General features: G+C 45.8%; 1 protein-coding gene across 1 annotated transcript; it reads left to right on the top strand.

Moving 5' to 3' along the window:
• The first annotated feature begins 7,032 nt into the window (after window positions 1–7,032).
• Window positions 7,033–20,798, top strand: LOC146342302 (vomeronasal type-2 receptor 26-like). Its single transcript, XM_084808491.1, has 5 exons — window positions 7,033–7,842; window positions 8,915–8,926; window positions 12,623–12,850; window positions 19,502–19,628; window positions 19,894–20,798. The coding sequence occupies exons 1-5, from the start codon at window positions 7,048–7,050 to the stop codon at window positions 20,796–20,798; spliced, it is 2,067 nt and encodes a 688-aa protein (XP_084664617.1). The 5' UTR covers window positions 7,033–7,047.
• Window positions 20,799–21,660: the final 862 nt, after the last annotated feature.

The raw sequence follows: 21,660 nt of genomic DNA, 5'->3' as shown, positions 1-21,660 counted from the left end.
GCCACTGCCTGCCCCGCTCATGACTGGACATAGAATCATAGAATCATAGAATAGTAGGGTTGGAAGGGGCCTACGAGGCCATCGAGTCCAACCCCCTGCTCAATGCAAGAATCCAAGTCAGAGCATCCCTGACAGATGGCTGTCCAGCCTCGTCTTGAAGGCCTCCAGTGTGGGAGAGCCCACCACCTCCCTAGGGAATTGGTTCCACTGCCGTATTGCTCTTACAGTCATCCTTCTTCAAGTGTGGTGCCCAGAACTGGACACAGTACTCCAGATGAGGCCTAACCAGTGCTGAGTAGAGGGGAATTAGTACTTCCCGACATCCTGGTGCACACCTGGAGAGCTCCGCGGGATTGCCCGTCCCCTTGGTGAGCCACCATTTCAAGTAACAATGGTGGCTCCTTGTTCTGTGCAAAAGGTATTTCATGTAAATGGTGGCCATAAAGATGCCAGTCATGTGAGATGAGAGGGGTGAACGGTCCAATTTGCTGCTGATTTAGCTGCTGCTGCCAATTTCTCCAGCCAACCCTGCCTAGCATGGAGGCTGTACTGCTAAGGATTCTCCTCATCAGCCCCTGACAATTGGCAATGATATGGAGCATCGCTGCTTCCCCTTCCGTTAGGATTCTGTCGGAGCAGCGCTCAGGAATCCCTGTGAAAGCTGGAGGCCAGAGCATCCCCTTGAGGTGCTGTGGTAGCCACTGCCAGAGGGCCCTTTTCCATTTCCCCTCGTTTATTATATTGATGTACTGCCCCATAGCCAAAGGTTGCTGGGCAGGTCACAAAGATGAAAAACCATTAGACATACATTACACAAAGTGTGAAACCATTTACATAAAACATATAAGCAGACATCACACACGCAGACAACATATATCTAAAAACAATGTATAGCTGGGAGTCTCTGAGCGCTGAGTGGTGCTGTCAGGGTTGGAGGTGGGATATTTGCGGCTGGGAAAGGCTTTTGCCTCTCCCATCCCCCAGAGATTCTTAGATCTCAGTGAGCAGGGATCGAAACCTCCCCATCCGTGTACACTGAGGGGGCATCCAGATGGTCCCGGTCCCCAACAGCTGACACGGAATGCAGCCGTCATGGCCAAAAAGGGTGTGCAACTTTGCATTTGGTGTTACAACAGTAAATTGGGGTACTTTTACATGTGACAAAGGGAGAAAGCTGGTCTTTTACAGCTGGATAATTATCTAAGAAAGATTTGTTTCCTTCCTAACGATTTCTTGAAAGCAGCTTTAATCTTGTTATTCCTCAGGCTCTATATTATTGGGTTAGATGTTGGTGTCACTACCATGTAGATGAGGGAAAGAATCCTGTCACTCTCCAGGGAACAGACCGATTTGGGTGGAATGTAGGTGAAAGTGACAGTTCCATAGAAAAGAGAGACAACAATGAGATGCGAAGAGCAAGTAAAGAATGCTTTGTGTCTGTTCCTGGCCACAGGCATCATTAGGATGGTGGAGATGATGAGGAAATAGGACAAGAAGATGAGCAAAAAGGGTACCAGGATAAAGAATAGTGTTATAGCGGCAACTGCCATGTGGTCGGCCGCATTATTGCAAGCATCTTGTCCTCATCATCAGGCCGTAACAACTGGAGCTGTACATTGTACAGAATTTCATTCTATTACGTACATAGTGCCTAAATTCTTTTTAAACATCCTCTTAAGATTCCCTCCAAATAATGAAGATGTCATCCAAATATCTTATCCATATCAAGATGTATTGGAGGAATTGATTACTTTGGTAGCTGTGGCCTGTAGACATGGGTCTCATGCTGTAGCATCTGCACCTGATAGTCAAAATCTGGAGAAAACATCTGGACAGAAGTGGTCATGGATTGGCAGATCATTAGGCTGCTTTCAGGGGAGACCAGAATGACTCCTGGGAGGACATCTCTTGGAGGTGGCTGAAGGCAAGTGCTACCTGTGATGCTGTAGAATTGTCTGCTTGTGGCTAGCTCAGTGAGGGGCCCTAGCTCAGTAGCAGAGCTCATCTTTTGCGTCCACATTCAATTGCCAGCATCTCCAATTAAAAGGACCTCAAGTTTCATGGCAGGGGGAGACCTTTGAGAAACACTCCCACATCTTTGCTAGTCAGAGAGGGCAGTATTGAGATAGATGGACTAATGGTCTGACTCATTAGAAGGCAGCTTCCGGTGAACTTGGCCGAAACAGGGAGCTTCCGGTGAACTTGGCCACCAACGTCTTTCTTTCCAATGGTCGTATGTCAATCCCTGTGTATTCAGAAAGTTGGATCAAATCTCCAAGGAGTTGCTTCACACTGATACAATTTTCTATGTAGCTGTACTGCCCTGAGATGGAGCAGGCCATCCTCTACAGAGGGATATGACCAACATATTTTCCTTGGCTGTGTTGAGAGTTTTGAGAAAACAGATTATCTGCTGTGTAATCAATAAAATTACTGTGATTGACAGAACTATTTGTGGAAGTCCCATGGGTAGTCAAAAGCCATGTGCAAAAAAGAAAATGAAAACAGCCCATTTTTATGGTGATGTGCTGCACTCGGTCTATAAGGACTCCTAAGGAAGCAACTTACTCCACCCCCACCTGGGTCAATTTGTGGCAGGCACAATGCTGACAACCCAAGCATTTCTGCAGCTTCTGCCAAGCTGATAGTGTTGCTGGTGCTTGTCAGTTGCAATGAAAAGCCTGAAGTGGGGCTTGGCCCCAGAGTTGTCAGTGTTCCATCTGATTTTGCTTCTGCTATTGCTGCATTATTTTTCCAGCAAGAGACTGAACTCCTCCACATGCAGGAGGAGGACAACAGTTCGACATCATTCAGATAGTCCTTCAGACTTGGCGATTATTGGTGAATTTGTATCCATTTCACTGGTAAACTTTGGTGGGCAAGAGTTTACAGAAGAGCCAGATGCCTCTTCGGTGAAAGCTAGGTAAGCTCTCCTCCTCCTCCTCTTTGAAGTTCTACTCTGGGCCCACTGATCATGATTAATTGCATAAAATAAATGGCTCCCCTTCTTTCTTCACTCTTCCATTGTTTTCTCAGACTGGATGATGAGCATTCAGTCTACTTTCCCCAAATCTACCCAACAGAAACTGAGAAATCATGGAGTCAAGATTAGTCCTGCTATTTTTGAAATCTCTCCAGGTCTTGGGTAATGAAAATGTTTTTTGGAGTTGGCTTTGGGGCAGAAGTAGAATATTCATCCTCGTGACAAGAATCCATAAGGGCTCATCCATAGTGCTCCAAGTGAATTTTGGAGTTGCTCATAATGTCATCTCTTTTTTGCAGGTGCAGTCTACCGCTCCTGTAGCATTATATATTCATAGATATAAAGGCCCAGGTGCTTTTTGGAGATACAGAAGGAAGTGTAAACTAGCAGTCCAAAATTGTGCTTAACTTCGAAGCCCAGCTACAATTTCCCTCCATGAGACTTCCACAGATTCATACATGGGACCAGGCTGTGAGGCTGTACAACCTTGCTTGGAAGTCAGTTCCATTGGACCCAGCAGGGTTTAGATTTAGGCTGTATTCCTATACCCACTTATCAGGGAGTAAGCCACATTGAACTCAACCGGACCTATTCTTGAGTAGGTATGCACACTCTTGCATATTGATGGAGAATATCGATAGCATCAAATTCTTAGTTTAGAAAGCCATTATCTTAGAGATATCCCAAAAGGTCAGTGGGGGCAGGGGGAGAAAAAACACACCAAAAATATCCTTCACACCCAACAAACGAACAACAAAAATAGAAATACATGTAATTCTTTTCATTAACGTTTTAATTCATCAATAAAAAGAAAAAAGAAACAAAATAATAAAAGAGAAAGAAGGAAGAATAATTCATGATGTCTCATTTTCAGGTATTGTATTCAATAAAAATTCCTATACTTTTTGGAGTTAATCCCGGCCTTTATATATTCTCTGTCATTTCCTTTTCCAGTTCAAAACATTCCTTTTCTTTTCTTTGTCTTTGTCTTTTTAAACGACATTATTTTCTGTTTTAAGCAATGCACTTCGGATGCTGTGATTGCTGTGTATTGGTTGCATGACTTTAAGCTGCAATCAAGTATTCAGTGACCTGGGAGGAAGCCCCGTGAGCTCAGCCTGACATCAGTAGAATTGTGCTGTAAAAGTATTTTCTGTATCCAGTGACTTTTGGCAGACCTTGCCTGCCCAGGCATGCCAGTATGTATCCCGACAGAAGCTCTGTGCTTTTAACAGCTCTCTGACAGGCAGACATTCAATAGATGCTGATGTTTATCACGTGGTGTCACAGAGATTCAGATCTGAAGCTGGAAGTTCTTTTCTTTCAAGCAGCTTCGTAGAAACATGGAGTTTCTCTCTGGGGAAAATGATGGCAACCCCCTAAGCAGTCTGCAAGCATCAGGGAAGGGAGGTGTGTCAGGCTATATAATCTGAACAGATGAGCAGTACTTTCTAGAGCATCTGCACTTATCTGGAAGTCCACAGATAAGTGTCCTGTCTTTTATTCCCCAATATACACAACATCCTATTTGGTGTCAATGGGTTTTCTCTTTTAATATCTAAGTCAAGTCTTATTAAAGAGGTGAAGCAACCTTTAAGTACATTTTTGATTAGCTAGGCAGACAACTTACATCAGATATGTAGCTGCTCTCATCAGTGGAAAAAACAAACTCTTTCTGAGGAGAAGTGAGGGGAGAAGTTGCAATAGTGGCGGAAAAGCTCTTTCTGAGATGGAAGAGGACATGCCCTAGAGTGGGATCACAGAGACACATTTTCTTTTCTCCTTCTGAGACTTGAAGACTTTGGCTAAGCAGATGACCTGCTCTGGAATCATTACAATTACTGTAGTCTTTCAGATGAGATTATCATTGGTGAATTCGTATCCATTACACTTTTTAACTTCTTTGTATCAGAGTTTATGGAACAGGCAGGTTCCTCTGCAGCAAATTCTCTGTAAGTAGTACTTAAAAGAGAAAGAGAAAGATCTGCCATATTCCCAGGTAGCTTTGCGAGTCTTAGCTTGACAACATAAATTACTACTTTTAAGTGCTAGCCTGTCTCGTTCTTTTATTCCTCTCTAAACCTTGTTAGTGTTGTGGTATATATGGCCTGTCTCGTCAAGAGACATGTGATTCCTGGAAGCGAGTCCCCTCCCTGGGGGGCTGGAAGGGTTCACTCTGTAGTGGCTCCTCGATGTTGAACAGCTCGTTGCTGTTCTGCTGCTGTAGTTTAATAAAGTTGTCTGTTGAGCTCTGGAGCCCTGTTGCTTCCTGGTCTTAGGGCAGCTACTACTGAGGGTCCTCTCACAAAGTCAGCATCCTTATCCTTAACCCACAGCAATGAGGGAAACCTTACAGGTGTACATCCAGAATGGTCTCCCACCTCTCCAGTTAGTAGAAACAGAGACATCAGCAAGTCAACATTAGACCTCATTCTTCTTCTGGAAAGATATCCAGGTATCAGTGAAAATGTTTTTGGAGTTGGCTTGGGGGCTGGTGAAGGATATTCATCCTTGTCAGAAGAATCCATAAGTCACTATCCTTAGTATTCCAAATGCAGTTGGACATATTACTACAAGTGCAGTGTTAAGTTTTGGTAGATGTAGAAGGAAGGAAGGAAGGAAGGAAGGAAGGAAGGAAGGAAGGAAGGAAGGGAGATTGATTAGAACAAGGGTGCAATCCTATGCATGTATAGACCGAAAAAAGTCCTACAATTCCCAGCATTCCCCAGCCAGTGAGCTTCATGGATGAATGGGAACTGGAATTTGGGTCTCCCAAGTTCCACTCCAACTCAATAAGCAGTACACCACACTGGCTTACTTACTCCACTGGTAAAATAGTGTCTTACACAAGAATAATTACAGGGCATCCTGCCTGTGTTTACTCTGAACAGGTTCCTCTGTATTCAACAGGGTCTACACCTAGATAAGTGGAAGCAGAAATGCAGGCTGAGTGAGCTTCAAGGTGAACAGGGATTTGGTGTGGGGTTTCCACAATCCCAATACTGTTTTAGGAGATAGTCCTCATATCATTTACATATCATATCAATTTTTCTATAGCATGTGTGGCAACATTCAGCTTACTCAGATGGGCAAATAAAATGCAGGCTGTAATGCAACAGGATCTGTCATATCAAGATTTAAGATGATGTGCCGATGTCATTGCAGCATGGTCCGTAAAAACTACCAGCATGTCCTTGCCTTTGCTTTTGCTATTCATGAGATCAACAAGGATGCTGAATTGCTAGCCAACACAACGCTGGGATCCAAGGTTTATGAGAATGCTTTTTATACAAGGAAAGCCTGTGCGAACACTCTGGATCTTCTCTTTCCGGGGCAAGGAGGTCCTCCCAATTACAATTGTGTCAGGAGATATAAATCCATGGCTGTTATTGGTGGTCTCACCTCCCAAAACTCGATCCAGATGGCCAATGTCATTAATACCTACAAGATTCCACAGGTATGTGTACAGAAATCGATAGATGCAACTATACAGAGAGTGGTTGTATCTCCTTGTGTCCCACATCAAAGCTGCTAAGGGCAAAGACCACTGAACTCTCAATTGGTGCATTGCTGTTTCGAAATCTGTGGTGATTAACGGAAACAAGAACCTACAACACCTAAGAGTGCCATCCTATATATGTATACTCAGCAGTAAGCCCCAGTTAGTTCAGTGAGGCTTACTTTTGTGTAAGTTGGTACAGAAATGCAGCTTAAGAATCCAAGCTGTGAACAGTGTATACTGGAAATGTAAAGTACTTGTGGAAGGCAATTTCTTCCACATCCTGCTTAGCATTGTACTATAACATGAATATTGATAGTACCAGATATCTTACTGAGAAGTGTTGGATGGACTGCTAGAAACACAGCATCTGCCATAAGGTCCTATTCAATGAGGTCCAGATTTCAACATTGACAGAGCTTTGTATACAGTCAGTTTAGGTTTGAGAAGGAAGGCATGATTTCCTTGTGTTAAAACTCAAGCATGATATCTTTCCCATTAGCTCAGCTATGGCTCCTTTGATCCAGTCCTGAGGGACAAAATTCAGTTCCCTTCTTTCTACCGGATGGTCCCAAATGAAGATCGGCAGTATGCTGGGATTGTTCGGCTCCTCAAGCATTTTGGATGGAACTGGATTGGCCTCATTGTTGCAGATGATGATGGTGGAGAAACCTTCCTTCGAACCCTGAGACCAAGGCTTTTGCAGAGTAAGATTTGCATTGCTTGGACGCTGGTGATTCCAATAGTGACCCGCTTTTTACCCAAAGAAATACTTCAGAAGAAATTGGGACCAGTTCAATTGACTATTTTACTGAGTGAAATCAAGGTGATTCTTGTCTCTGGAGACAATCAGTCTTTGGAGGGTTTACGATTATTCATGTTTGTCAGTGAAGTTGCTTATAGGAACCCTGTAGAGCGGGTGTGGATCACAACTGCTGAATGGGATTACACTGCTGTAGTGGCCGGAGATAAATTCACCAAAAAATCCTTCAATGGCACCTTGTCGTTCACTCTCCATAGAAATGTGGTGCCCGGATTTCTGGATTTTCTTGAGAGCATAAATCCACATCAGTCAAATATTTATTTCACCCAGCAGTTCTGGGTTTCGGTATTTATTTGTTCACTCCCAATGTTTAACCTTTATGTGCCAAGAAAGGAAAACTGCACTGGGGAGGAGAAGCTGGGAAGTCTTCCTGGATCTGCCTTTGAAACAGGACTGTCTGGCCAGAGCTACAATATTTACAATGCTGTCTATACCATTGCACATGCTCTCCATGCCATGGATTTAGCAAAAACCAAACAGAAATCAAGAGGAGATGGGGACAGATGGAAACTCCAGAAAGTTCAACCATGGCAGGTAGTCACAGCTATGGACAAATCATAGAACATCATGTTAGCATAGAACTATGAAAACTGAAAAGTAGAAGAGAAGCAAAATCATAAATAAATCAACCGGGGGGGGGGGGAGGGAAGCCTGACCAAACTTCCAAAGCATTACTGTAAGGAAGATCTTTCCCTCTTCCCAGGACAGTGACAGAGGAGGAGACTTTGGTGGGCATGACGTGAACTAATTCATCTTCCCCCTGCCAGCAAGAGGACCTATAGCTTTTAAAGACATGCTGTGATTTCATTGAAACATGGAATAGCCGCATAATTTTCAGGGCATGACAGAGAGCCAGATTTGATGCTCTTCACACCTGGGCAGACAATATACAATTCTAAATTAATAAGAAGAGAGGTGTCAGGGCAAAACCAACATTCATTGGCACTGAAGCCTTTCTCTCAAATGCCCAAATGAGAGTGGGGTGACTGTGATAACTCCTTGGTTGAGGCTGCAACTCTCTGTACATGTTCAGATGCAGAAGTCCCAGTTTCTTTAGTATTGCTTCGTATGTTTTGAGCCTGAGCCCTGGCATGGAAAACAGGTAATGGGGCTTTTCCCTGGTGATCCAGCCCCTGCCACCAAGAAGAGCTATAGCTCAGTAATAGATCATGTGCACTGCATGGTGAAGATCCCAAGTCTCATCCAGTTAAAAGAGGAGTCCCTGGTAGCAGGGCAGCATACAAGTAGGATAAGTATGAGAACCGTGTTTCAGTTTGCAAATCACTCAGAAATGCCCTGTTCACAATGCACAACTGTCCTCATTCGAATGAACCAAGAAGCAGGTTGCACAAGAGAACAGGAGCATGCTGAACCAAGCTTTGAAGCAAAGCTCAGAGAATTTCAGCAAGCTTTTTGGCCCTCCCTGGCACTCCCATCCCTAGGTACAGGGCTTTGCCCAATGTAGGGCTGGCCTGCCAGCATGCAGGCTGATGAGGCCACATCTGGTGGCCAAGTGGGAAGAGTGGCAAATTGCACTGCTCTCCCCCCAGCCCCCACCAGGAGGGCCCACTGCTGCCTCCCTGCCGTCTCCTGTGGGTGCTCTGGAGAGCATCCGTGGCATGTGCTGCAGCAAGACAGCAACTGTAGCTGTAGACATCATATACCTCGACTTCAGCAAAGATTTCGACAAAGTGCCCCATGATCTCCTGATGAGCAAACTAGCTCTCTAGAGCAACCAGCTGGCCGCGCTGCCGGCTGCCACTGCTCCTCACCATGGGCAGCTGCTCCCACTTAATGCCCCAGCTGAGGACTCCCACAGAGGTCAGCTATTGCGAGATGTCGGCTGACCTCTTGCCAGAGTTTGGCCAACTCCTCACTAAGGATGTGCGGGTCATGTAGAATCTGCTCAATCTGTGTTTCGCAGATTGCTGGGCACCTTTTGTTCCATCATCAATTCACAGACGGATTTGATTTGGGGGGCATTATGTGGAAAAATACATAAATAATTCTGTAAGAGGGTTCACAACAATTCACATAATTTACCTTAGTACATAACATTTCGCGTATTGTCCCCCATTCCATTCACGTTTTTCTCAGCAGAAACTTGCATATCTTCCTATGAATAAATAGGTGTACATTTCAGGAAAATTAAAAAAAAAAGAACCAAAAGTCCATGGACTTAACTCTCAGAACCGCTGTCTATTCTCTTTGAGAAATCATGGAGGACGGGTGAAGTGCCAGATGACTGGAGGAGGGCTAATGTTGTCCATATCTTCAAAAAGGGTAAAAAGGAGGAACCTGGGAACTACAGATCAGTCAGTCTGACATCAATCCCTGGGAACATTCTGGAGCAGATGATAAAGCAATCCATCTGGAAGCACCTTGAAAACAATGCAGTGATTACTCGAAGCCAACATGGATTTGTCAAGAACAAGTTCTGCCAGACGAATCTGATCTCATCTTTTGATCAAGTCACCTCCCTTGTGGACCATGGGAATGCTGTAGACATCATATACCTCGACTTCAGCAAAGCTTTCGACAAAGTGCCCCATGATCTCCTGATGAGCAAACTAGCTCAAAGTGGGCTAGATGAAACAACGATCCGGTGGATCCACAGTTGGCTACAGAATCGGACTCCAAGAGTGCTTATCAATGGGAACTTCTCCAACTGGGGAGAGGTAACGAGTGGGGTACCACAGGGATCAGTCCTGGGCCCAGTGCTCTTCAACATTTGTATTAATGACTTGGAGGAGGAGGTGCAGGGAATGCTAATCAGATTTGCAGATGACACAAAATTGGGCAGGATAGCTAATACTTTGGAAGACAAAAACAAAATTCAAAGTGATCTGGATAGACTGGAACGCAGGGCAGAAAACAACAGAATGACATTTAATAGGGATCAATGCCAAGTTCTGCACCTAGGAAAAAGAAACCAAATGCACAGTTACAAGATGGGGGATACGTGGCTCAACAACACTACAAGAGAGAAGGATCTTGGAATTGTTGTCCATCACAAGCTGAATATGAGTCAACAATGTGATGTGGCTGCAGAAAAGGCAAATGCTATTTTGGGCTGCATTAATAGAAGCATAGGTTCCAAATCCCGGGAAGTACTAGTTCCCCTCTACTCAGCACTGGTTAGGCCTCATCTGGAGTACTGTGTCCAGTTCTGGGCACTGCACTTGAAGAAGGATGCAGACAAACTGGAGAGGGTTCAGAGGAGGGCAACAAAGATGATCAGGGGATTGGAAACAAAGCCCTATGAAGAGAGACTGAAAGAACTGGGCATGATTAGCCTTGAGAAGAGAAGACTGAGGGGAGATATGATAGCACTCTTCAAGTCCTTGAAAGGTTGTCACAGAGAGGAAGGCCAGGATCTCTTCTCGATCATCCCAGAGTGCAGGACATGGAATAATGGGCTCAAGTGACAGGAAGCCAGATTCCGGCTGAACATCAGGAAAAACTTCCTGACTGTTAAATAGGGATGGCAGAGAATTCCGCCACGGATGCCAGGGAGGCCGGATTCTTTAGAATCTGCCCCCCTGGAATCTGTCGCGGAACAGCCTCCTGCCCCCCTGCACCCCCGTGGAATACCCCCGGGACGGTACTTACCTGGGGCGGATGTGATGGGTTCGGCAGCGGCAGTTCAGGCGGCGGCAGCAGCTGGTCTCCTGGCCGGCCGCGGCCAGGCTGCTGCCGCCGCCATTGCCGTCCTCGCAGCCAGCCATGATAGGCTATGAAAGAATTTACGTAGCTTATCACGGCTGGGTAAAAAAAAAAAAAAATCCATCGTACGCAAATGGCAGTGGCTATGGCGGTCGCCATTTGTGTTCCGTATTTTTCGCCGATTTATCTTACTTAAATATTTACGTAAGATAAAATGGTGAAAGAAAGGGGAACACAAATAGTGCCCACTATGCTATTTGCGTTCCCTTTTTTTCTGCTGTTTTATCTTACGTAAATAAGATTTTTTTTACCCAGCCGTGATAGGCTACGTAAATTCTTACGTAGCCTATCACAGCTGGCTACAAGGATGGCAGTGGCGGCGGCAGCAGCCTGGCTGCGGCCGGCCAGGAGACCAGCTGCTGGAGCCGCGACTGCCGCCACTGGAGCTTCCGCCGCAACCGCTGCCGCCGAATCCGCCAGCTGTCGAGGATTTCAGGGGGGAGGACTGGATTGCCTCCCCACCGTCAAGGATTCCGGGGGGGAGGGACAGAGCGCCTCGCCCCCCCCGTGAAAGATTCCGCAAAAGGTAAGTGAGTTTCGTACATCCCTACTGTTAGAGCAATACAACAATGGAACCAATTCCCTAGGGAGGTGGTGGATGCCACACTGGAGGCATTCAAGACGAGGCTGGATAGCTATCTGACTTGGATGCTCTGACTTGGATTCCTGCAGTGAGCAGGGGGTTGGACTAGATGGCCTTGTAGGCCCCTTCCAACACTACTATTCTATGATTCTATGACTCCCTGCAGCCTGAGGAGGTTGGTCCACAGTGGATTTCACAGGTTGGATTCTTAGAAATCTGGGCCCATTTTAGTCCATCTCAAATTTCTCCAGCATCCCTACATCTCTCAGGACTTCAGCAGACCTCTGATGATAGTTCAACCAACTTCTCACATGGTCTCCATGGCTGGTGCATGAAGAGGGAATGGACAGGTGGGCAGGAGTGAGTGGCCAGCTGGGCTGGCAGGCCAAGCAAGAGAGCAAGCAAGATACGTTGGGCTGGTCCTGGCCTTGGGGAGCAGAATTATGGAGCCAGTGGTCTAACTCAGCATATGGAAGCTTCATGATATTCGCCACCGGAATATTTATTTAATTTGTCATCTTCCGTCTCACCTTGTATGAAGCAGTTTTGAACATTTTGGCAAGTATAAGTACTTGCAAATTCATGTTCAGTGGCATTGATACTTCAAGAAATAGATACTGAAAGTCTAAGGGTGCTTTCTGATGGAGGGCTCCAAGAACGACCAGTCAAAGACACTCTGTGGCCATTCCATCTTTCTCTCATTAACAGAGGGAAAGATGGTAAGAAAAACAATAGACAAAGTAGTGGGGAAACAGGGAGTGTTCCAAATCAAAGGCAATATCATCTTGACCTCCTGTAAAATTCTGTGAATGACGTAGGCTGATTTCATGAGAATAGCTTCATCTGGAAGCACCCCAAATGCCACAATTCGGAAAATCCCTTTGAAATACCATTACCCATTTCTGAAGGCCTGGGCATTGTGGTACCTGTAAGGATGAAAAGTGGTTTTTAAATTAATTTAGTAAAGAATGAACAATACATTCTGAATGTTTTTCTCCTCCAATCCAGCTTCACTCCTTTCTGAGAAGCACCCGTTTTAATAATACTGCTGGGGAAGAAATATTTTTTGAGGACAACGGGGACCTGGCAGGCAGATACGATCTCATCAACTTGGTCACCTTCCCCAATGGATCCTTCCAGAGAGTCCAAGTTGGAAGGATGGACCCTGAGGCTCCTCCAGAGAAGGGGTTCACCGTTAATGGAAGTGCCGTTGTGTGGAATCACAAATTTAATCAGGTCAAAATGTTCATGTTTATTTATCTATGATTCACATTGTTTTATAAGCACATTCCAGATGCTGGAATGGTTGATGGCTGATACTTTATCAGAATATGCGGGACATGCCCAATTTTTATCATCATTGTTTTATCACTAAAAGAATGATAACTTGTTGTTGTTGTTGTTCAGTCGCTCAGTCGTGTCTGACTCTTCGTGACCCCATGGACCATAGCACGCCAGTCCTTCCTGTCCTGCGCTCTCTCCCGGAGCGTGCTCAAGTTCATATTCATTGCATCAGAGATGCTATCTAGCCATCTCATCCTCTGCTGTCCCCTTCTCCTTTTGCCTTTAGTCTTTCCCAGCATCAGGGTCTTTTCCAGAGAGTTTTCTCTTCGCATTAGGTGGCCAAAATAGTTGAGCTTCAGCTTCAGGATCTGTCCTTCCAATGAGCACTCAGGGTTGATTTCCTTTAGGATGGACTGATTGGACCTCCTTGCAGTGCAGGGGACTAGTAAGAGTCTTCTCCAGCACCGCAGTTTGAAAGCATCAATGCTTCGGTGCTCAGCCTTCCTTATAGTCCAGCTCTCACAGCCATACGTTACTACTGGGAAAACCATAGCTTTGATTAGGTGGACCTTTGTCGGCAAGGTGATGTCTCTGCTTCTCACTATGCTGTCTAGGTTTGCCATAGCTTTCCTCCTAAGGAGCAAGCGTCTTTTAATTTCATGGCTACAGTCACCGTCTGTGGTGATCTTGGAGCACAAGAAAATAAAATTTGTCACTGCTTCCATTTCTTCCCCTTCTATATGCCAGGAAGTGATGGGGCCAGATGCCATGATCGTAGTTTGGTTAATGTTGAGTTTCAAACCAGCTTTTGCACTCTCCACTTTCACCCTCAGCAAGAGGCTCTTTAGATCCTCTTCGCTTTCTGCCATTAGGGTGGTATCGTCTGCGTATCTGAGGTTGTTGATAATTCTCCCGGCAATCTTAATTCTGACCTGTGATTCATCCAACCCGGCGTTTCTCATGATGTACTCTCCATATAAGTTAAATAAGCAGGGTGACAATATGCAGCCTTGTCGTACTCCTTTCCCAATATTGAACCAATCAGTTGTTCCATGTCTGGTTCTTACTGTTGCTTCTTGACCCTCGTACAGGTTTCTCAGGAGACAGGTAAGGTGGTCTGGTACTCCCATCTCTTTCAGAAATTGCCTCAGTTTGTTGGCATATTGAGGGCAGCACTTTAACAGCATCATCTTTTAGGATTTTAAATAGCTCGGCTGGAATACTGTCATCTCCACTAGCTTTGTTGTTACTAATGCTTCCTAAGGCCCATTTGACTTTACTCCCTAGGATGTCCGGCTCAAGTTCAGTGACCGCACTATCATGGCTATCAGGGACATTAAGATCTTTCCTGTATAGTTCTTCTGTGTATTCTTTCCACCTTGTCTTAATCTCATCTGCTTCTGTTAGGTCCCTGCCTTCTTTGTCCTTTATCATGCCCGTCTTTGCATAAAACGTTCCCTTGAGATCTCCGATTTTATTGAAAAGATCTCTAGTCTTTCCCATTCTGTTGTTTTCCTCGATTTCCTTGCATTGTTCATTTAAGAAGGCCTTCTTGTCTCTCCTTGCTATTCTCTGGAACTCTGCATTCAGTTGGATATATCTTCCCCTTTCTCCCTTGCTTTTCGCTTCCCTTGTTTCCTCAGCTACTTGTAAAGCCTCATCAGACAGCCACTTGGCTTTCTTGCATTTCTTTTTCTTTGGGATGGATTGAGTTGCTGCCTCCTGAACAATGTTACAGACCTCCATCCAGAGTTCCTCAGGCACTCTGTCTATCAGGTCTAATCCCTGAAATCTATTCCTCACCTCCACTGTATATTCATCAGGGATATGATTTAGGTCATACCTGAACGGTTTAGTGGTTTTCCCTACATTCTTCAATTTCAGTCGAAATTGTGCGACAAGAAACTCATGATCTGAGCCACAGTCAGCTCCAGGTCTTGTTTTTACTGACTGTATAGAGCTTCTCCATCTTTGGCTGCAAAGGACATAATCAATCTGATTTCGATATTGACCATCTGGTGATGTCCATGTGTAGAGTCGCCTCTTGTGCTGTTGGAAAAGAGTGTTTGCTGTGATCAGCGTGTTCTCTTGGCAAAACTCTATTAGCCTTTGTCCTGCTTCATTTTGTACACCAAGGCCATGCTTGCCTGTTATCCCACTTATTTCTTGACTTCCTACTTTAGCATTCCAATCCCCTATGATGAAGAGGACATCTTTTTTTGGTGTTAGTTCTAGAAGGTGTTGTAGGTCTTCATAGAACCGATCAACCTCAGCTTCTTCGGCCTCAGTCGTTGGGGCATAGACTTGAATTACTGTGATGTTGAATGGTTTGCCTTGGAGTCGTACTGAGATCATTCTATCATTTTTGAGATTGTACCCCAATACTGCTTTTCCCACCCTTTTGTTGACTATGAGTACTACTCCATTTCTTCTAAGGGATTCTTGCCCATAGTAGTAGATATGATGGTCACCTGAATTAAATTCGTCCATGCCTGTCCATTTTAGTTCGCTGATTCCCAAGGTGTCAATGTTCAATCTTGCCATCTCATGTTTGACCACCTCCAGCTTACCTTGATTCATTGGTCTTACATTCCAGGATCCTAAACAATATTGTTCTTTACAGCATCGGATTTTCTTTTCACCACCAGACACATCCACAGCTGAGTGTCCTTTCAGCTTTGGCCTAGCCGCTTCACTCTTTCTGGCGCTACTTGGAAATACCCTCTGCTCTTCCCCAGTAGTATATTGGACACCTTCCGACCTGAGAGGCTCATCTTCTGGCGTCATCTCTTTTAGCCTTGTGATACGTTCCATGGGGTTTTCTTGGCAAGGATACTGGAGTGGGTTGCCATTTCCTTCTCCAGTGGACCACATTTTGTCAGAACTCTCTGCCATGACCTGTACATCTTGGGTGGCCCTGCACGGCATAGCTTATGGCTTCGCTGAGTTATGCAAGCCCCTTCGCCACAACAAGGCAGTGATCCATGAAGGGAAATTATAAATAGGGCTTTGTAAAAAATAATAATAACACAAAATATACAAATAAAATTCCAGTTAAAAATCAACAACATAAAATCAAGAAAAATGCCAATGGATAGAAATACAAACCCCCCCCCCCCACAAAAACTAAAATCACATACCGATATAAAAGGAAAAACCACATTGTGGAGATGAAAATAATTGGAATTTTACACTAAAAATACTAAGTGAGCAATTGTGTGGTCCCTTGACAAGCATCCCAGGGACCATAGGATGCTTAGGAAACTCCTCCAAGGTTGGAGACAGTGCTCTGGCCCTGGAAAGGGGATCTGGAGTTCCGACCCCAGACCCCTTCCCCTTCCAGCCAGAGCAGAAAGAACCATGCTGACTGCTTCTTCAAGGTCAGACAAGTGACCTTGGAGGAGGAGGAAAGGGGGGCGTTCCAGTGGGCAGAGAGGAGAGGAGACCAGAGAGGTCAGGAGATGAGCTATCCTGAGCCTCCTCCAGCCACCTTCCCTGCCCCTCCAAAAAGGCCTTCTAGCAAAAATAGAGGAGATCAGAGGGTGGGGAGACAGCAATCACTGCCTCCCCTCCTGCCCTGCTGGTGTCAGCAAGGGCATAGGAATCCCACAAGCTTCTGAGCTCTGGGGCTTCCGGGTAGTGAGAGCAGAGTCCGTAGGACTGTGCCTGTCAATACTTGAAAAGCCCCGGAGAACAAGTAAGTCTTAGGCTGGTGCTGAAATGATGGCAATGTGGCCACCTGGTGAGCTTCTCTTGGGAGAGCATCCCAGAGCTGGAGGGGTACCACCTCAAAGGCCCCCTGTCTTGTTGCCACCCTCAAGGCACCAGGATGAGGAGGTACTTCAACAAGGGCTTCCGCGGATGACTTTAACGTTTGGGTAGGTGTATGGGAGGAGACGCTCCGTCAGGTACTGAGCTCCCCAGCCATGTAGTGATTCATCAGTTAGAAGTAGCACTTCGAAACAAATCCGGACCTAGTTCAGGTGAGAGAGGCCTAGCATATTTTGCACAAGCTGAAGTTTCCAGACTATTTTCAAAGGCAGCCCTACATACCACACGCTACGGAAATCCAGAAGTTACCAGGGGCTGGATTACAGCAGCTAGGCTACCCAGGTACGATGGGGATACATTCGCTGAAGCTTGGCCAGATCACTGAAGCGAGGCTATCCAGATCCCATAGAGAAAACATGCTCAAATTGCACTGTTATTCCTCATTTATCTTTCCTTCTTTGTTTAATGGAGTCATCAGATGTCTTCCAGAAATGTGCTAGTAGAGTGTAGGACAAGGATGGCCCACCTCTGGCGCTCCAAATGTTTTGACCTACAACTTGTATCAGCCTAGGGATGGATGGACTCACTTTGGGAAGCCCGGATCCACTTGGCGAGCGTCCCTGCTTGCCCTGGCCCCAGCCGCCGAGCTGCATGAGCCGCCCCTCCTCATGCGCGAAGGACTCCGGCAGTCCCCTTGTGTGCTCAAGGGCTTCAGCGCTGTGCACAACCCAACCGCTCTAGCCATCTCCTCCTTGCAAGGCAGAGAAGACTAAGAGAGCGCTTGGGGCATTGTGGCCTTGCCTGGCCCCGCCCACTGTTCAGGGCTTGCTCGACAGCTGCAGGAGGCAGGACGCAGGACGAGTCCTTGGCACCATGCCCACTGCTCTTGCCATCTCCTCCTTGGGGGAGAAAATGAGAGCAGTTGGGTGCACAAGCGCTGACAACTGCTCACCGAGCCCCAGGGCTCTCAGCAACTGGGTCTGTCAGCGCCCCATGGTTCAATGAGCAGAGTCCGGGCACGGGGGAGTTTGCTGGCCTCCCAGACGAAGCCAGGTGCTTGTGACATCCCTGTATCAGCCCTCAACAGCAGAGCCAGTGGTGAGGGACAATGGGAGTTGTAGGCCAAAACATCTGGAGGGCCAGAGGTGTCCCACCTCTGGAGTAGGGGGATGGCTTTTTGCATTGTGGAGAAAGAAGTTTGCTTCTTTATTTTACGAATTGCAGCGTGGCAGCCTCTGGGCCCCATTGGCAGAACAAAAGCTAAGACCTGACCTCTGGGATCCATCAGGACACCCAAAGCATTTGGCTGATGAACATTAGAATCTAGCCCCTCTGCCCCACATTGGCTCACTGGCCTGCTCAGCCCTTGGCTTGACTGAACATACAGCTTGAGACCAGGATCTGTAGCACTAGAGATTTGCTGTGCAGGATTTGGGTGATATGTTCTCTCTACTTTTCTTTTCCTTCTAAATTAGCATTAAGAAAATGCAGAATACATATATCTTGAAAATACACAAATCTACACAACAGCACAATATATTATTCACTTCTGAAGTTGTTCAAAAGTATTGTTAAACCTAAGCATTAATTATGAGATAGTGAGGCATGAATGCATTTTAATTTCCACATCATACTTTGTACTTCACTAATCCATAAAATGACTCCACCTGTTGTTGTTGTTGGTATAAATTTTGGATACTAATGGCTATCAACTCTTAATTACACTGATATTTTTTTTAAAGAATTGTGCTAAGTTTCAAGCCTTATCCATTCTTTATGCATAATTATGTCTGCATTTTCCAAGTTCTTGATGATAGTCAACTTCGTGACTGTTAATAAACTAGAAAACAATAGTTCATGTATTTTTGATACACATCAGTAAAAAAACTCCGCCATTGTTTTCAAAGTAAAGGATAGGTAAAATCCATTCATTTTGCTTATATCTCTTTTAACATATCACTAGTTAGTGTTGGGTCATGCTGAGGCATTAAGGGACTAGTACCTTAATGAGATTGCCCTTTGATGGTGGTCACAAGACCTTCCTATATTCCTATGGGAAAGCTGAGAAATGCAGCAGTGTGTGTGTGTGTGTGTGTGTGTGTGTGTGTGTAAGAAACTACCTTATTTCTATAGTCAAGATCATATTCCTACAGTACTACGGTGAGCCAAGAGTGAATATTTGGAAGAGAGGCTGAAGCTGAGGCCTTCTGGTTGTTGCTGCTGATATGGTTGATGTGGTTGCTTGTGTAATTGTAGTTAGTGACCCTTGGCCCCCATAGTCATTAACAAAGAATATATGAGGGCACAATCCTATGCAGATAGGTTGCCGCCTCCGAACTCAAACGCGACCGCCAATCCAATGCAGAGCAGGAGAAGCACGGAGGGGATCCTTTTCTCTGCACTTCTCCTGCCCTCCATTTTCAGCTAGACAGCTGATTGCGGCTGTCTAGCTGTGGAAGGGCTGAGTAGGGCAGGAGGCTGCCGTACGACACATTGGATGTGTGGTACAGGCATTTCTGCCCTCCCCTGCCTGGAATGCCCCCCGGGAATGCCCCATTTTGGCCACTCCATGCTCCTCTTCCGAGTGCAGAGCATGGAGCTTTTCTGTGCTGCCTCGCAGGCACGTGGAAGTGGGGGAAGGTCATTTCCCAGAAAACCAGATATCCTATGGCCGTCTAGCTGCTGACAAGCGGCCATAGGATTGCTCCCTCCAACTATTTGGGTTTCCTTCCTGGGAAGTACTATCTGTCCTTTGCTGAAATCCAGAGAACACCTCAGAAGTTTTATTAGGCCCTTTCCAACGGACATGTCCTTCTCTGCACTTTCCATTAGATGATGCCCACTTCCACCTGTGTTGAGAGCTGCCACCCTGGCCAGAGCATGTCTGTCCAGCAGGGGAAGCAAATGTGTTGCTACGATTGCACTGAGTGTCCCCAAGGGAGGATTTCAGTCCAGATGGGTAAGTGCAAGAATCCAGAGTGACTTGGAAAATAATCCAGAAGTTTTAAATTCAGGTGTAATGTAATTCGTATCAGCTTTTTCCCCTGATGGGTCCCAGGGTATGAAGGCATTTCTTTACACAAGTGCTGAAAACAACAACAACAACAACAACAACAACAACAGGATGTTGCATAATATAGTTGGTTTGCTGCAAGATTAGATTTGATGGAAGTTAAAGTATTTTTGTATTCTGGAAATATTGAGAGTTTGCTTCTTACTTTCAGATGCAGACCAGTGTGAAGTATGCCCAGAACATCAATATCCAAACAAGAACCAGATTCAATGTATTCCCAAAGAAATAATCTACCTTTCTTATGAGGAGCCCCTGGGAGCTGTTCTGGCATCCTTGGCTCTTTTTCTTTCTGTTCTCACTGTTACTGTGATTGGGAGCTTTGCTCTGCACTGGAACACTCCCATCGTCAAAGCCAACAACTGGAACATCACCTGTAGCCTGCTCTCCTCTCTCCTGCTCTGCTTTCTCTGCTCTTTCTTATTCATTGGGTGGCCTGGGAAGGTGACCTGCTTCCTGAGACAAACAGTGTTTGGCATCGTCTTCTCCATCTCTGTTGCTTGTGTGTTAGCAAAGACCATCACTGTGGTTTTGGCCTTCATGGCCACCAAGCCTGGAAACAGGATGAGGAAATGGGTTGGGAAGAGACTTGCAGTATCAGTCATCTTTCTCTGTTCTCTGACTCAAACTGGCATCTGTGCTGTGTGGCTGGCAACTTCTCCCCCCTTCCCAGAGTTTGACATGGACTCCCAGCTTGACACCATCACAGTTCAATGCAATGAAGGCTCAGCCCTCATGTTCTACATTGTCCTGGGCTACATGGGGATTTTGGCCATCATCAGCTTCGCTGTGGCTTTCTTTGCCAGGAAGTTGCCGGATACATTCAATGAAGCCAAGCTGATCACTTTCAGCATGCTGGTCTTCTGCAGTGTCTGGGTGTCTTTTGTTCCAACCTATCTGAGCACCAAGGGGAAATACATGGTGGCTGTGGAGCTCTTCTCCATCTTGGCCTCTGGTTCTGGCTTATTGGGTTGTATCTTTCTTCCCAAATGCTACATTATTATGCTGAGGCCCGAGCTGAATACCAGAGAGCAGTTAGTAAGGAAAACAAATGGTTAGAATTCTGAAGGGAAGTAATGTCATCCTTAGGGATTTCAGTCTATTATAACTTGGCAAAGTTCATCTGGCGTTTGTTGTCTTTCAAATAGTCTAGTTACAAATCATGCAGGGCTTGATAGGTCACTGAGAGCACTTTGAATTGTGGCTGGAAACAGACTGGTAGCCAGTGAAGCTGTTAGAAGAAGAGACACATGCTCTATATAATGGGTGGGATAATAAGTAACCCACACGGGGTAAACTTCAAAATAGCTACACATGTATACAGGATCTTCCCACAGGATCCTACATTTGACCAGTTAATTATATGATGCATTTCAGTAACCTGTGAAAGAAACAAACTTGGCAGCCATAACCCCGCAAAGTCCTTAAGAGTAAGCTTTTCTCTCTCCCCCCTTTCACCCTCTCTCAGTTCTTTTGCTCATTCTGCACCATGAGGAAATATTGGCCTATTATGGTGGGTATTGATTTCAGGATTACCCAAGGAACCAAAGTTGTATACCAGAGGAGTAAGGAAGAAAGCTTTACTTGTGGCTTAACCTGCACTGAGCTAGGGATGTATGAAAGTCACTTAGCTTTTCATGGAATTTTTCGCAGTGCGGGGGAGGTGCTCCATCCCTCCCCCTGGAATCCTTAATGGGGGGGAGGCGATCCAGTCCTCCCCCCTGGAATCCTGCCCGGCTGGCTTCGCTCCGTGGCAGTTCCGCAGAGCAGCCGCCCAGGGCCGTCTGCAGTGGGATTTCTGGCCGCGGACGGGCTGCTGCGGACGCAAATGGTGGCCGCCTTAGCAGCCACCATTTGCATCCAGCCAGGCTGCCGTGATAGGCTACGTAAGCATTTACATAGCCTATCATGGCAACCCCCC

This window comes from Heloderma suspectum, chromosome 6 (assembly GCF_057233095.1).
Source record: "Heloderma suspectum isolate Gila_16-S chromosome 6, 16-S_ref, whole genome shotgun sequence".
NCBI lineage: Eukaryota > Metazoa > Chordata > Lepidosauria > Squamata > Helodermatidae > Heloderma > Heloderma suspectum.
The sequence above is the reverse complement of the archived record's forward strand: the minus strand, read 5'-3'. Positions and strand labels throughout refer to the sequence as shown.

Excerpts from the sequence above, each read along its gene's own strand:
- LOC146342302 (XM_084808491.1), top strand. The coding sequence starts at position 7,048 with ATGGTCCCAAATGAAGATCGGCAGTATGCTGGGATTGTTCGGCTCCTC. Across the intron at positions 12,851-19,501 it reads GGAATCACAAATTTAATCAG|ATGATGCCCACTTCCACCTG; the intron begins GTCAAAATGTTC and ends ACTTTCCATTAG. Across the intron at positions 19,629-19,893 it reads GAGGATTTCAGTCCAGATGG|ATGCAGACCAGTGTGAAGTA; the intron begins GTAAGTGCAAGA and ends TCTTACTTTCAG.